The sequence below is a fragment of the Alnus glutinosa genome, chromosome 7, assembly GCF_958979055.1.
Source record: "Alnus glutinosa chromosome 7, dhAlnGlut1.1, whole genome shotgun sequence".
Taxonomy (NCBI): domain Eukaryota; kingdom Viridiplantae; phylum Streptophyta; class Magnoliopsida; order Fagales; family Betulaceae; genus Alnus; species Alnus glutinosa.
The window spans coordinates 4,067,723-4,079,512 of NC_084892.1; the positions used below are offsets into that span (position 1 = coordinate 4,067,723).

At 35.5% G+C, this 11,790-nt stretch overlaps 2 protein-coding genes and 1 long non-coding RNA gene across 3 annotated transcripts; all 3 read right to left on the reverse strand.

Moving 5' to 3' along the window:
- Positions 1 to 2,169: 2,169 nt before the first annotated feature.
- Positions 2,170 to 4,268, reverse strand: LOC133874084 (uncharacterized). Its single transcript, XR_009901200.1, has 2 exons — positions 3,553 to 4,268; positions 2,170 to 2,420 (listed from the first exon to the last, which is right to left on the reverse strand). It is a non-coding gene; the product is annotated as an uncharacterized LOC133874084 (long non-coding RNA).
- Positions 4,269 to 5,718: 1,450 nt separating this feature from the next.
- Positions 5,719 to 6,749, reverse strand: LOC133874083 (NDR1/HIN1-like protein 10). The gene has a single exon (XM_062311913.1). It carries the CDS (start codon positions 6,622 to 6,624, stop codon positions 5,848 to 5,850), a length of 777 nt encoding a protein of 258 aa, XP_062167897.1. The 5' UTR covers positions 6,625 to 6,749; the 3' UTR covers positions 5,719 to 5,847.
- Positions 6,750 to 8,736: 1,987 nt separating this feature from the next.
- LOC133872667 (uncharacterized) lies at positions 8,737 to 9,621 on the reverse strand. Its single transcript, XM_062310246.1, has one exon. The coding sequence runs from the start codon at positions 9,619 to 9,621 to the stop codon at positions 8,737 to 8,739; it is 885 nt and encodes a 294-aa protein (XP_062166230.1).
- Positions 9,622 to 11,790: the final 2,169 nt, after the last annotated feature.

Here is an 11,790-nt window from a genome sequence, read left to right on the forward strand (position 1 = left end):
TTCGGGCCGAATCTCAGGCCAGCTGGCCGGAAATTGGCCAGGACGGCCGGCTTTCGGTCAACTGGTCGGGATCCGGCCGTTTTGTGCCGGATTCCGGCAACTTTTGCCGGAATTTGTATATGTCAAATAGAAAAAAAAAATATTTTTATATTAATATTTTTTATTTTGTGAATAAAATTTAATTTTTTTAAATTAATTTGATTAAATTAAAATATAAAAAATATTTGTAATTTTTCGTACGCGCCAAACACAGACAAATGATTTTGACGAAAAATATTTTTCTGAAAAATGACTTCCCTGAAACTATTTTACGGCAAAAACCATTTTACACCGAAACAAACGGAGCATTAATTGATTATCCCTGAAAAATGAGGGGTGTTATTAGACCCCAATTTTTATTTTTTATTTTTTTATTTATTTATTTTATTTTATTAATGTTAGAAATGAGCAAAGCAGACCTAAGCATAGCTCAATGATTCCACATCTACACAAGTTTGTTAGCTCAGTTCATGTCAATTTAAACAATTAGAGGACGTCCTGCTTCTACTAAACGATACGTAGTAATTAATTTTTAACTACACATTTATTCTGTTACTATTTTAGTCTATTAACATGGTAGTGCCGATCACTCTTTGTAGTGCTAATCACTCTTTGAATCAGTCCTTATTAAAGAAGAAATAAAAAAATTAAATGACTGATTAGCACTGTCACATCAGCATTACTCATTACTCACTACTCATTTTTAATATTTATGCACATGAGTAATATTATAAACTGCACCTTTATAATATTTTGTTAATTTGTCATTGACAATCAATCGTTGAATCGACCCTTATTGAGAGAGAGAGAGAGAGAAAAAGTATATACACAACACTTCTATTTCACTTTGATCATATTATGCTGATGTGGCATTGTCAATTCACTACTGATTTTTCTTTTTTTCTTTTATATCAAGTGTTGATCTAAAAGTGAATTAACAATGTCACGTCAGCATACTAGGATACCATTACTCTAAAAAAAGAAAATATCAATGTGACAATGGCTACCAGACCATGTTACGTCAAAATGGTAAAATAAAAATAAGATAAAAGTGTAGTGTATAATATTATTAAAAAAAATATTAAAGGATGATTCGTAGTGCCTTATCAACAAAGTAAGATAAATAAAAATAAAAATAAAAATAAAAATAAAAAGGAATAAAAAAATGAGTGGTGGCATTACTCTAAATAACAAATATTCCCTCAAGGCCAAAACTGAATAAGAAAAAGAAATGGTAGACCAGCTATACTACTCTATAACTCACACGTGTTATGGATGCGATTGGTATCAATTCCTGCTTATTTACCCGAGTCTTCCCCACAAACAAATCCGACGGCCTTTGTGCATAAACAGGATTCCTGCATACTCTCTCTCTCTCTCCCCCCACTAAGGGTCTTAATCATGTTCAATTATGACAACAAATATGGTCCCTCTTTTCGTGATTGGGAATCTTGTCATTTTTTTATTATAACAGAAAATAAAATGGCCATTGTGATTTCCATTGCCAAGCCTTCTTCTATAAAGTTAAATGCTGGGCAATTAGGCTTGTCGGACTAAGACAACAATCGTTCCACACGCTAGCTACCATAGGTAATGGGGAAGCGAATGACCGGAATGGGGTTCAATTAACGGTCTATATTGCATGCAAAATGTGTAACTAATGTGAAAGGACAAATAGGCCTCATACTTGTCTAGACAGGTGGATTCTACAACCCGAGCACCTCTATCCAAATTCCAAGGTGTAGAACCCACCGTCTACGGTTCGATTCATAATCGCATCTGCTACAAATGTTTTCTGGAAGCATCCTGTAACGGAGCATACCGAAAGGGGAATATGTAAAGATAAAATATATGATTAGAACATGCACAGCAAGAAATCCCAATAAAAAATACGACCCATGAGAACAAAACGATGTATGGACCAAGTGTTGCTATTGCCACTTCCAGATTATATGCATATGGAATATGTTATCTTGGGCAGGCTGTCCACCACGTCCTCAACCTCCGTCTTTTGTGCCCCGTGGCCCTATCTTGGACTTAGTACAGGGACAAGGAATGAGAAAAATATCAGTTATTAGATAGATAGAGAGAGAGAGAGAGAGGAAACTTGCAATAGATAATCGGTAATCATGACACAATTCTTCCTGTTCTATTCCCCCATCAGCAACAGTACATATATATAGGACTTCTGTACAAGCATAATTCCACTGAAGTCCTACAATGTAGCCACTCATATACAGCCACGACTCAACTAAATAACATCACATGAACAATAACCACATGTGAACCCACTTACTATCTATATATACTTCTTATTGTTTCCCATATCTCCCGCTTCTTGCCTTCTATTGTCCCATGCGGCCATCACTATCGCTTGGGATCTAAAACATACGGAGTCTAAGTTACTTCACAAATATGAAAGAAATGATCAGAGTAATTTGTTACACTAAAGGAACATTCCATATATCTTTCAATGCAAAAGCTATTAATTTCACCTGCTTTTTATGGTTCATCAAAATGGGGGAAAGAATAAACTATTTCACAACATGGCTCGCCTCAGAATGAATATTTCCAGGAAAGATGAAATTAGATCAGCAAATGGAAGCATGAACCTTCAACCTGGAGGCACTTACCGTGGCCAGGCCATGTACATCTGGAACTAAGATAGACACATTTAAAATGAAAGATACAACCAAAATAGGAAAATATTTGGCAATCCCTCATCGGACATCTCTGCTCTATGCTAGCATCCTACTGACACTAAAGAGTTCTACTGACACCTATTGATGCTAAGAGTGTTATGCCACAAAATTTAGAATGCTAAATTTAAAGGGAGTCGTGAAGTGAAGAACCTAGAGTGCTCAAGAGGTTTTGGTTCTAGCCGGGACAAGGCAAAGCGGCCTAATGTGATGTATTAGTCTCTGGGTTTTGTAGGGGTTTTTTGGGTTTCCTTCTGTTTTAGGTTTTTTAGGTGTTTTTCCCCTTCCCTCTCTTTCCTTTTTTGGTGTTCTTTTGTATACTTCATGTATGCTTAGGGGCGCCTTTACGCTTTTTATAAAATTCTCTACTTACTTATCAAAAAAAAAAAATTAAAATGCTAATATGGCAGCTGAGAAACTGGATAAGACCTTCATTATTCCTTCCAAAGACAACCCAACATGTCAAACATTATGGTTCCCAAAAATCGTTCAAAATAATAAACCTACAAAAAGATCAAAAGCAAAACTGTATGATTAATCTCACCACATGGAACTCCAATCCATCAAAATAGCAAACAGAGAAACAAAATCATCATAATCTTTTTCATTTTTGGATAGAAAACCTAAATTAGCTACATATAATCAAAGCCACACCAGCTTCATACTTTAAAAAGAAAAAAGAAGAGAAAATACAAAAAACACTGTAAAAAAAAAATATAGCACAATATGAATTCTAAACCAATGACTAACAAATCAGATTTACTTTTTCTTGGTGAAAAGCAAAAGATAAAAAACGTCCAGTATAGAGTAATACCTACTAAACCAACATTGCATGTCCCAATCCCAAAATCTATATTTGACCAATTGCTAACCTCACCACTCTAACAAGACCACCTCAACAGATTCATCCTCATGTGTGATGGCTCAATGATGCAGGGCACCTCTTAAACCTTCCGAAATATAGCACACTAACATATAGATTTGTTATATATAGGTTTAACAGTGAGGGGAAATTGTTAGTAGATGGAATTGGGAATAGAAATTAGGGTTTTGCAGCTCTATTATCCATCTTTCTGAGGGATTTATCAGAAACACACGCTGAAGAAGTGCAGCAATTAAGCAGAAAATTGAAGAATAAGATATAAAATGAAGGAAAGAAAAACAGAGCAATGAGCAAGAAGATTCTAGGCACAATGGCATCAAAACACAGTTAGTCACAATGAATTCCTGATAATCTGCCTGAGAGAATCGCAACCATTTTTCTAGGACCCTAAAATACATTTAACTATAGGCGGCTAAGCGCCATGGAATATTTTTTCACAAATTATTGACCAAAGCCAACTAGAAGTAGCCAAAACAGATTAAAACCATTGACATGTTTGCCACTACAGTAACATGAAAAACAAGAAGTCTATAGTAACTAAGCCTCGTTATTACTGTCAAGATAGGAACCACAGATATAAGAACACTAACAGAAAAACTTTCTCAAAATAGGAGAGCCCCAAAGAACAACCAAAGACACTATCTTGTAGGGGCTCAGACTCAGAGGCTCACGTTACCATGTATATTTTGCAGCCTCTTCTCTTCACCCACATATTGACACACCAAGCCAAAAGAATAATCAGACTTTTCTTCCATTAAGCAAAAGTAGAGAATGCATTCTAGATTCCAGAAACAAGTTACTGAAGATGATTGTCATTGATGCCCCACTTATTGAAGGGTTTCAAAAGGACGGCTGACAACCCAATTAGTGGTTCCATCAAAGCAAATGCACTAAAAAAGAATTCAGAATAGAACCAACTTGAACTTCAAAGTACAAAAGAATTGAGTTATGAAATCTACAACACCTTAAGATAGCACAAGGCTTAAAAGCTATCCCAGCCAATAACCTGCTTTTATTCTTGCATAAGCTCGGATGATTTGCTAGAAAATAAAACCACAATCACAGAGACTAAGGCCTCCACATGATTATAGCAAATCTTACTAGCTTCTCCTTTTGTTTTTCTATGTAGAAGCTGATATTCCAATCAACAGCCTGGATTATGATTTAATATTCCATCCGCCAAGAAGGGTAGCAGTGCAGCAAAGAGAGTAACATATAATTTGAGGTCATAAAAGGTTCATAGCCATAGTTGATCTCCAGTCGGATAATGTAAAGGTTAGAGTCATTGAGAAGAAAGATAAAGAAATTCAAATTTTTAGAAACCAGCATATTATAAATATATGATTGGGATTTTCGGTAGGTAGAACAACATAATTTTTTTAATATTTTTAAATATCTTGCCTAAAAATGTTCAAGGCAATTCTTTAAAAATGATAATTTGAATTTAATTAAGCATAGACAATGTAAGGCTAGTTAAATCTAAACTAAAATTACAAGAGAGGGAGAGACTCAACTTTTACAAGATATAGTTCAAATGCAAAACTGTCATGGTTCAGGACTGCACATGCCTCAAGCATAATCCACACCTAAAGTGCGATATTACAAATACTTTTGAGACGCAAACATTAAGTTGGGCATTTTCGTTAAACCTCAACTCAAGGCCTGTTCAAAGCTCAAAACTGACACCAGCCTCAAGACCAAGCAAAAAAAAAAAAACCTCAAATAGGAAGAAATTTTACATAAATTAAGATGCTTCGTCCGATTGAATCTCCACTACCAATATTAAGATTCAAGGAATTGCACATTAACATAACAGTACTCGTAAACCCTACACCCAGTTGGATTTCACAACATGTTCTATTGCATACTAACCGAGCTCGTGAAAGTAAATCAAGTACAAGTCATCCACACTACAGGAGCATCAAACACAATAGAGAAAAGACACAGCAAAGTACTCCAAGTTCCTCAACTCAATTCAACTCCACCTATCTCATTTTCACTGCCTTAATTCCTCCAATAAAATCAGAGCCCAAGTGAGACATATGTAGCAAGCTCCATTTTGGAAGCGAGAAAATTTATTAAAGGAATAACATGCAATTTAGAATCGCGCATGATGTATAATATTATTTATATTACTGGTTTCAAACAATGGGATTAACATTGTCTATCATACTACAAGAGTGACAAGACCCATTTGAAATTTTTATGAATAACTACTACTCACAGTCACAGATCAACCTCGCAAGCCCCGGGTTGACCCGTCAAAGACCCTGACCCGTTGTTCGTCCCAAACCCGATTTGGACCTGATCACAGTAAACCCGCAACAAGCACTGCCTCGACCTCCACCAAGACCCAGTTCTAAACCTGACCCAAGCAAACACTCTGACTCCGAATCCCACCGACCCACGAGCCCTCTCGCCTGAAATCTTGGTCACCACGTCCTCGCCCACGTACTCGCCCACCACTGAGAGCCCGACCCGGATCCGGGTCTCGTTTTTCTTCCCTTGGAAGAGGGGAGCCAACGTTGTCGTACCGAGTAGTAACCCGTCCGGGCCGTTCCCGTAGACGAGCGAGGCCTGGACGCTCTCGTAGTAGATGCGGAGCTTGGTGTTGGGGTTGCGGACCAAGAGGGTTAGGTTCCACGTGGCGGTTAACTCAGAGCCAGTCAGGTTGAGTGGGGACACGGAGGCCGAGTCGACCCGGAACTCGGGAAGCTGGGGCTTGAGGACTAGCCATGTGATGAAGAAAACCACGCCCAGGATCGCGAACAACGCGGCCGCGGCCATAATCAGACGGCAAAAGAACGAGGACCCACTGCGGCTACCGGTGGGGCCCACGCGGCGTTGGTAGAGTCGTGTGTAGGAGGGAGGTTGGACCGCATAGGGGTAGGCGGTCGGGGCGGCTGGGTAGCCGGCTGCGACTTGGCTCGACTGAGCCGGGTATCCGATGACCGTTTTGTCATGGGATCCGCTTGTTGTTGGCGTTGAAGACATCGTCGTCATGGCATCACGTAGAAGAAAGAAAAATCTGGAAGGGAGAGGGATTGAATTGGAGGGTTTCCGGGATGACTCTTGTTTTGAGGGAGAGACTAGAGGTCACTACTCACTAGGGTGAATCAGTGACGTGGGCTAGCTCGAAGAAATTACTTGATAAGGACGGATGTAGGGAATCTTTAGTTGGCTACAAACACCTGGCAGGTGATAAAAGACGGATGAAAATCGTGGTTGGATCCGCCCTGAATTACCCAATTTTTTATTTTTATTTTTATTTTTATAGATCAATTTCCCAATTTTTAGCATCCTCTATAATATATTTTCTAATCTAAATTTCTATCATTATTACACGTCATTTTCTTATATATTTCTTTTGAAAATTTATTATTAAATTTGTAAAATACACATGTAATTCTTATATATTCAATAAAAAATTTACAAATATATTGTACGGAGTACCGAGAGAATGCAACCAAGTCTTATTCCAAAAATTCTAAAAGATCTTAATCGATTACTTCAACGTGGAAATAAATTAAATGCTACTTTTCTTAATTTGTAAGTTGATAAGATTCTATCTCTTTTTTTTTTCTTTTTTCTTTTTGAAAGCGATAAGATTCTATCTCTAATGACACTAAAAGCGGTTCAAAACTAATTGAGATCTTCTGTAACTTCTTAAATTTTAGGTAAAAATTTAAAATATGTCAATTTCCTAGATTTATAATTAGTTCTACGTGGCATCAAAATAAATTCAAAAATTCTTAAAGTATACCAAATAAATAAATTACTCCCTACAATTAAATTATGTACATTAATTTAACAGATTTCATTCATGGAATACTAATTTAAATAAAATACGTGTTATAATTTTATCGAGGCTGAGTCTTTGATGTGCCTCAAAATCAAAATTTGTTTTGGTGTCCTTCATGGAGACTAGCTCAGTCACGCCTTTCTTTCTTCTTCTTCTTCTTCTTCTTCTTCTAAGTTTTGAAAATACTTCTCAATTTTTACATTTTTTAAAACCCTTTGTCAAAATTCAAAACGCCCAACACTTCTTAAAATCCGTATAATGGGAGGATTAGACTTTTTTGCTACGTGTCGTTTTGTTGTTGTTTTTTAGGTGACAATAAACTATATATATACACTTCAGAAGCAAATTTCATGTGAGTTTTTCATGCCAAAATGTTGTGTGCATTGTTATTGTTTTCGTCCCCAACATCAGCCATCTCTCTGCCTTGGCAGTTGGCAATAACAAGAATATTTGTTGTCAATCTCTACTATGTTTCATTTTTCTTCTCCTGAGCAATACTTAGCTTCCTTCAATGAATTCTCCTCTGCAATGTTTTTTTTTTTTTTTTTTTTTTTTTTTTTTTTTTTTTTTTTTTTTTTTCTCTTATATATATATAGTCAACTTTGATAATTTTTTTTTTCGATGAATGGACAATTGATTATACATTATAGTTAAAACCTAAGATATTTTATTTCACACCGAGTCTTTCTTGATTAACAAGCGTAAAAGGGTGCGAGGAGAGATATGTTTGTTAATATATTTTGAGCTCGAAAGGTTTTTGTTTTTTGTTTTAAAAATGGTTGTAATGTAACATACATATAAAAACATATTTTGCATGTGTAATAATAAGTGTTTTGTGTTTTGAATTGTTTTTCAATCTTTGACTTAAAGAACCGAAAATAAAGTCGTTAACAAACATAGTTAATATCTATAACAAAAAAAAAAAATATTGATATATCATATATTTATAAGAGTAATAATACTCTTTATACTCATTTATCTTCCCATGTTAGTCACGTATTTAAAATAAATATATATATATATATATATGAAAATTACTTAAAATATGTTAAGTCAGCCGGCTGCCGGCCGGTGTAAAAAGATCGAGTGTAGTCTAATTATAAAGTAATTAAAGTTAAGAAGTTGACAAAAATTTAGAAAAAGTAAATTTATATATACAACAAATTAACAAGTTACAGAATCTCAAAAGCAGAAAAACCACTTCATCGACCGATCCACCGGCCTCTGGTTTTACGACAATCTCCATGCATAATAATGGAAGAAGATCAAGGTAAAAACATAAAAGTAAAAATAAAAAGCCTTAATATTAGAATTCACGCTTTAACTGTACACACCCTAGACTGCCCCGGAGGTAACATTCGGTTGTTAGTTGCGTGACCCGCATATCTAACCTCCAAATCATCACAGTAAACTTTCAGGTTGCCGCGCCTTGGCCCCCACCATCCACGTTTGAACGTCGACCACACCATCATCCTTAAATTATAGCTCACCGACCCGCCGTTTCGGTCCTGGTCCATCTCCAACCACTTTACCCACGCAAGCTGATCATCGTACGAGTTATTCGTGGATAGCTTCACATGCAATACGGCATGTCCCATCGCATCCAGGAATAACGAAGGCTCCGCATTCAAAGAGGACGACAAGATGTTATCTTTGTAAGACACCCAACTCTTAATCTTATGAAAGTAAACTTTCAGTCTGTGGTTGGGATTCTCAACATTAACGTTGGCGTCCCAATTGGCCGTGAAATCCGAATCGGAGGTGTTGAATTTGGAAACGGAGAACGTGTCCACTCTGAAAACCGGGAACTCCGGACGTAGAATGAGCCACGCCATGACGGCGCTCACGAACGAAAGAAAGACAAATATAATAATCATCCCGACACAGCCGCGACGGAAGCCTGAGCTGCGCGAGGAATTTAAGTGTGTGGGGTAATTATAATAGGCTGCTCGCCGTGGCTGATCATAAGGGCAGGCGCCGTTGTTGCATGCGTTCGAAGGCAAGTAACCATGATAGGCTTGTGGAGGCAGGAAGCGTGGTTGCACATGTGGGTTCAGGTTCGGGTAGCCTATAACGGGCGTGTAATCCGTCCCCGGTGGCAGGGCGTGACCTGTGATGGTTGCCAGAGGGTGATTCCGGCTCGTGTCCAAAGACTGACCTGATTCTTTCTTGGGTCGGTCTTCTGGCGGAGAAGCCATGATGGTTCTCTGTGGTTTCTCTGCCGTCCCCAAGAATGCCCCAAGAGAATGAATTGACAGGTCAAAGGGAATGTGAAAAAAATAGGTAATTCCGAGACGCGAGAACTGCGTATTCAACGTTGCAAATTTGCAATTGCAGACTAATTCTATGTTAAGCAGATGATGACAAATGCAATTAATATAATGTTTCGTTTCGTCCATGAAATTGAGTTGGCATGTTATAATTAGAGACCATAACAAAAACCTGATGAAAATTAGGTGACCTTACGGGGCGGAGCTATAATTTTAGGAGTAATGTTTGTTGTATATATAAAGTGTAAACACTTTGTATATAACTTTTTTGTATTTATTTATTTTTTAAATAAATAATTGATTGACACACTTTGTGTATAACAAGCATTACTCTAATTTTGGTTGGGGATGAGATTGAAAAAAAAAAAAAAAAAATTAGATGTTGGGACATTTTTTTAAAAAAATAAATAAATTGAAGAATATTATTTTGAAGACACTACAAAAAAAATAAGGTTATTTACATCCTTTTAAAAAAGTTCTCATCCAATGCAAAAGTATGTACGTGAAGCATTTTGTGTCCTTCTTTACACGTCATATGCGAAAGATCGTGGTCTTTTATGAGTAATGCTATATATCACTCTTGTGTCTTCCTTTTGTCTTTTAAAGTTGATGTGACTTTTAAAATCATCATTTGATCAAAATTCAATAATGGTCTATCATAAATTCAATGGTGATTTTAAGAGGCACACCAATTTTAAGGAGACAAAAAAAAAAAAAAGACACAAAGGTTATATATAACATTACTCGGTCCTTTAGTATAGAAAAAACTATCACGTCTTTTTAATCGAAAACTTGAAAAAACTGAAGTCCTAAACAAGAAAATGTCACACTTTTTATTTAAGTCGTTTCTGGAAAGGCAAAGGCCAATATAGGGCCTATTTGACACAAAATGGTAGTCTGATATATTAAAGTATTTCATCTATTACTTTGTGGGGCTCTTCTTCTTCTTTGTTTGTATATTTTGGCTCGTAGTTGAAGGGATTTTTTTAGATATTTTCATATTTTATTTAAGAGTTGTCAAAAAGTTAGTATGAAATATTGTAAGGGAAATGTTACTTTTACTATAAGTGCAAAACATGTGCATTCCTGTAGTGCAGCAATCAAGGCTCGTATTGTAATTAAAAATTTTCAAAGACATCTTATTTTAAGAAATTTCATTGCAGATCGAGAATGAGATTTTACTAAGAAGGTATTTAATAATTTGTTGAGAAATTTAAGAATTGTTATATATATAATGGGAAAAATTGGGAGCAGGGTAGTTGTTGGCCTTTTAAAGGGTCTTTGCATCCAATTTTCACGGAGTGAGTTTGCAAACTGTTGTGCTTGTTTTATAAAGGCTTTAATTCATCAAAAGAAAAAAAAAAAAATTGGGAGCATTTTAGACTTTTTATCCACTAAAAACTCATGTGCACACATGAGTAATTTTTCGTTAGAAAAAACGATAAATGACTAACGTTCGGATAAATAACATTACAAAAATCATAAACTTCTGGAGGTTTATTTTTCACTTTCTAAACATTAAAGGTAAAATCGGAAAAAAAAAAAAAAAAAAAAAATCATTTACAGTTGCAGAGGTTACAATATTGCAATCTCAAATGTAGCCTAAAAAGGGGTAAAAAGTAAATTTACATTTCCAACAAACAAATTTTGGGACCTCATACTAATAATAATAATAAAAAGAAAAAAGAAAAAGCCCACCTCATCTATCACAATCTCTGATCCTCCATACAAGAAATTAAGACATTAAGTTGAAGAAGATGAAGTAAAAAAATTAGATAATGTCGGCTTGAATTTGCGATTTCAAAAAATACGATTTAAAATAATGATTTTAAAATACGTGATTTAAAAAATAATAATTTTTAAAAATGTAGTTAACTGTTTAGCAAAATCGAAGCTTAGCATTTAAAATCACAAATTAACCTTTAAAATTCTTCGTTTTTATAAAAGCATCATCTTACCTGTGATTTAAAAAAACAGATTTTCTACGTTTTTAAATCATAATTTTTAAAAATACAGTTTCTAAATAATTTATATTCTACAATTTTATTTAAAATCGCATTTATTATCTACGAAATTCCAATTCCAAACGTACTAAAA

What these genes read in the sequence shown, in the direction of transcription:
- LOC133874083 (XM_062311913.1), bottom strand. Translation starts at nt 6,624, where the DNA reads ATGACGACGATGTCTTCAACGCCAACAACAAGCGGATCCCATGACAAA.
- LOC133872667 (XM_062310246.1), bottom strand. Translation starts at nt 9,621, where the DNA reads ATGGCTTCTCCGCCAGAAGACCGACCCAAGAAAGAATCAGGTCAGTCT.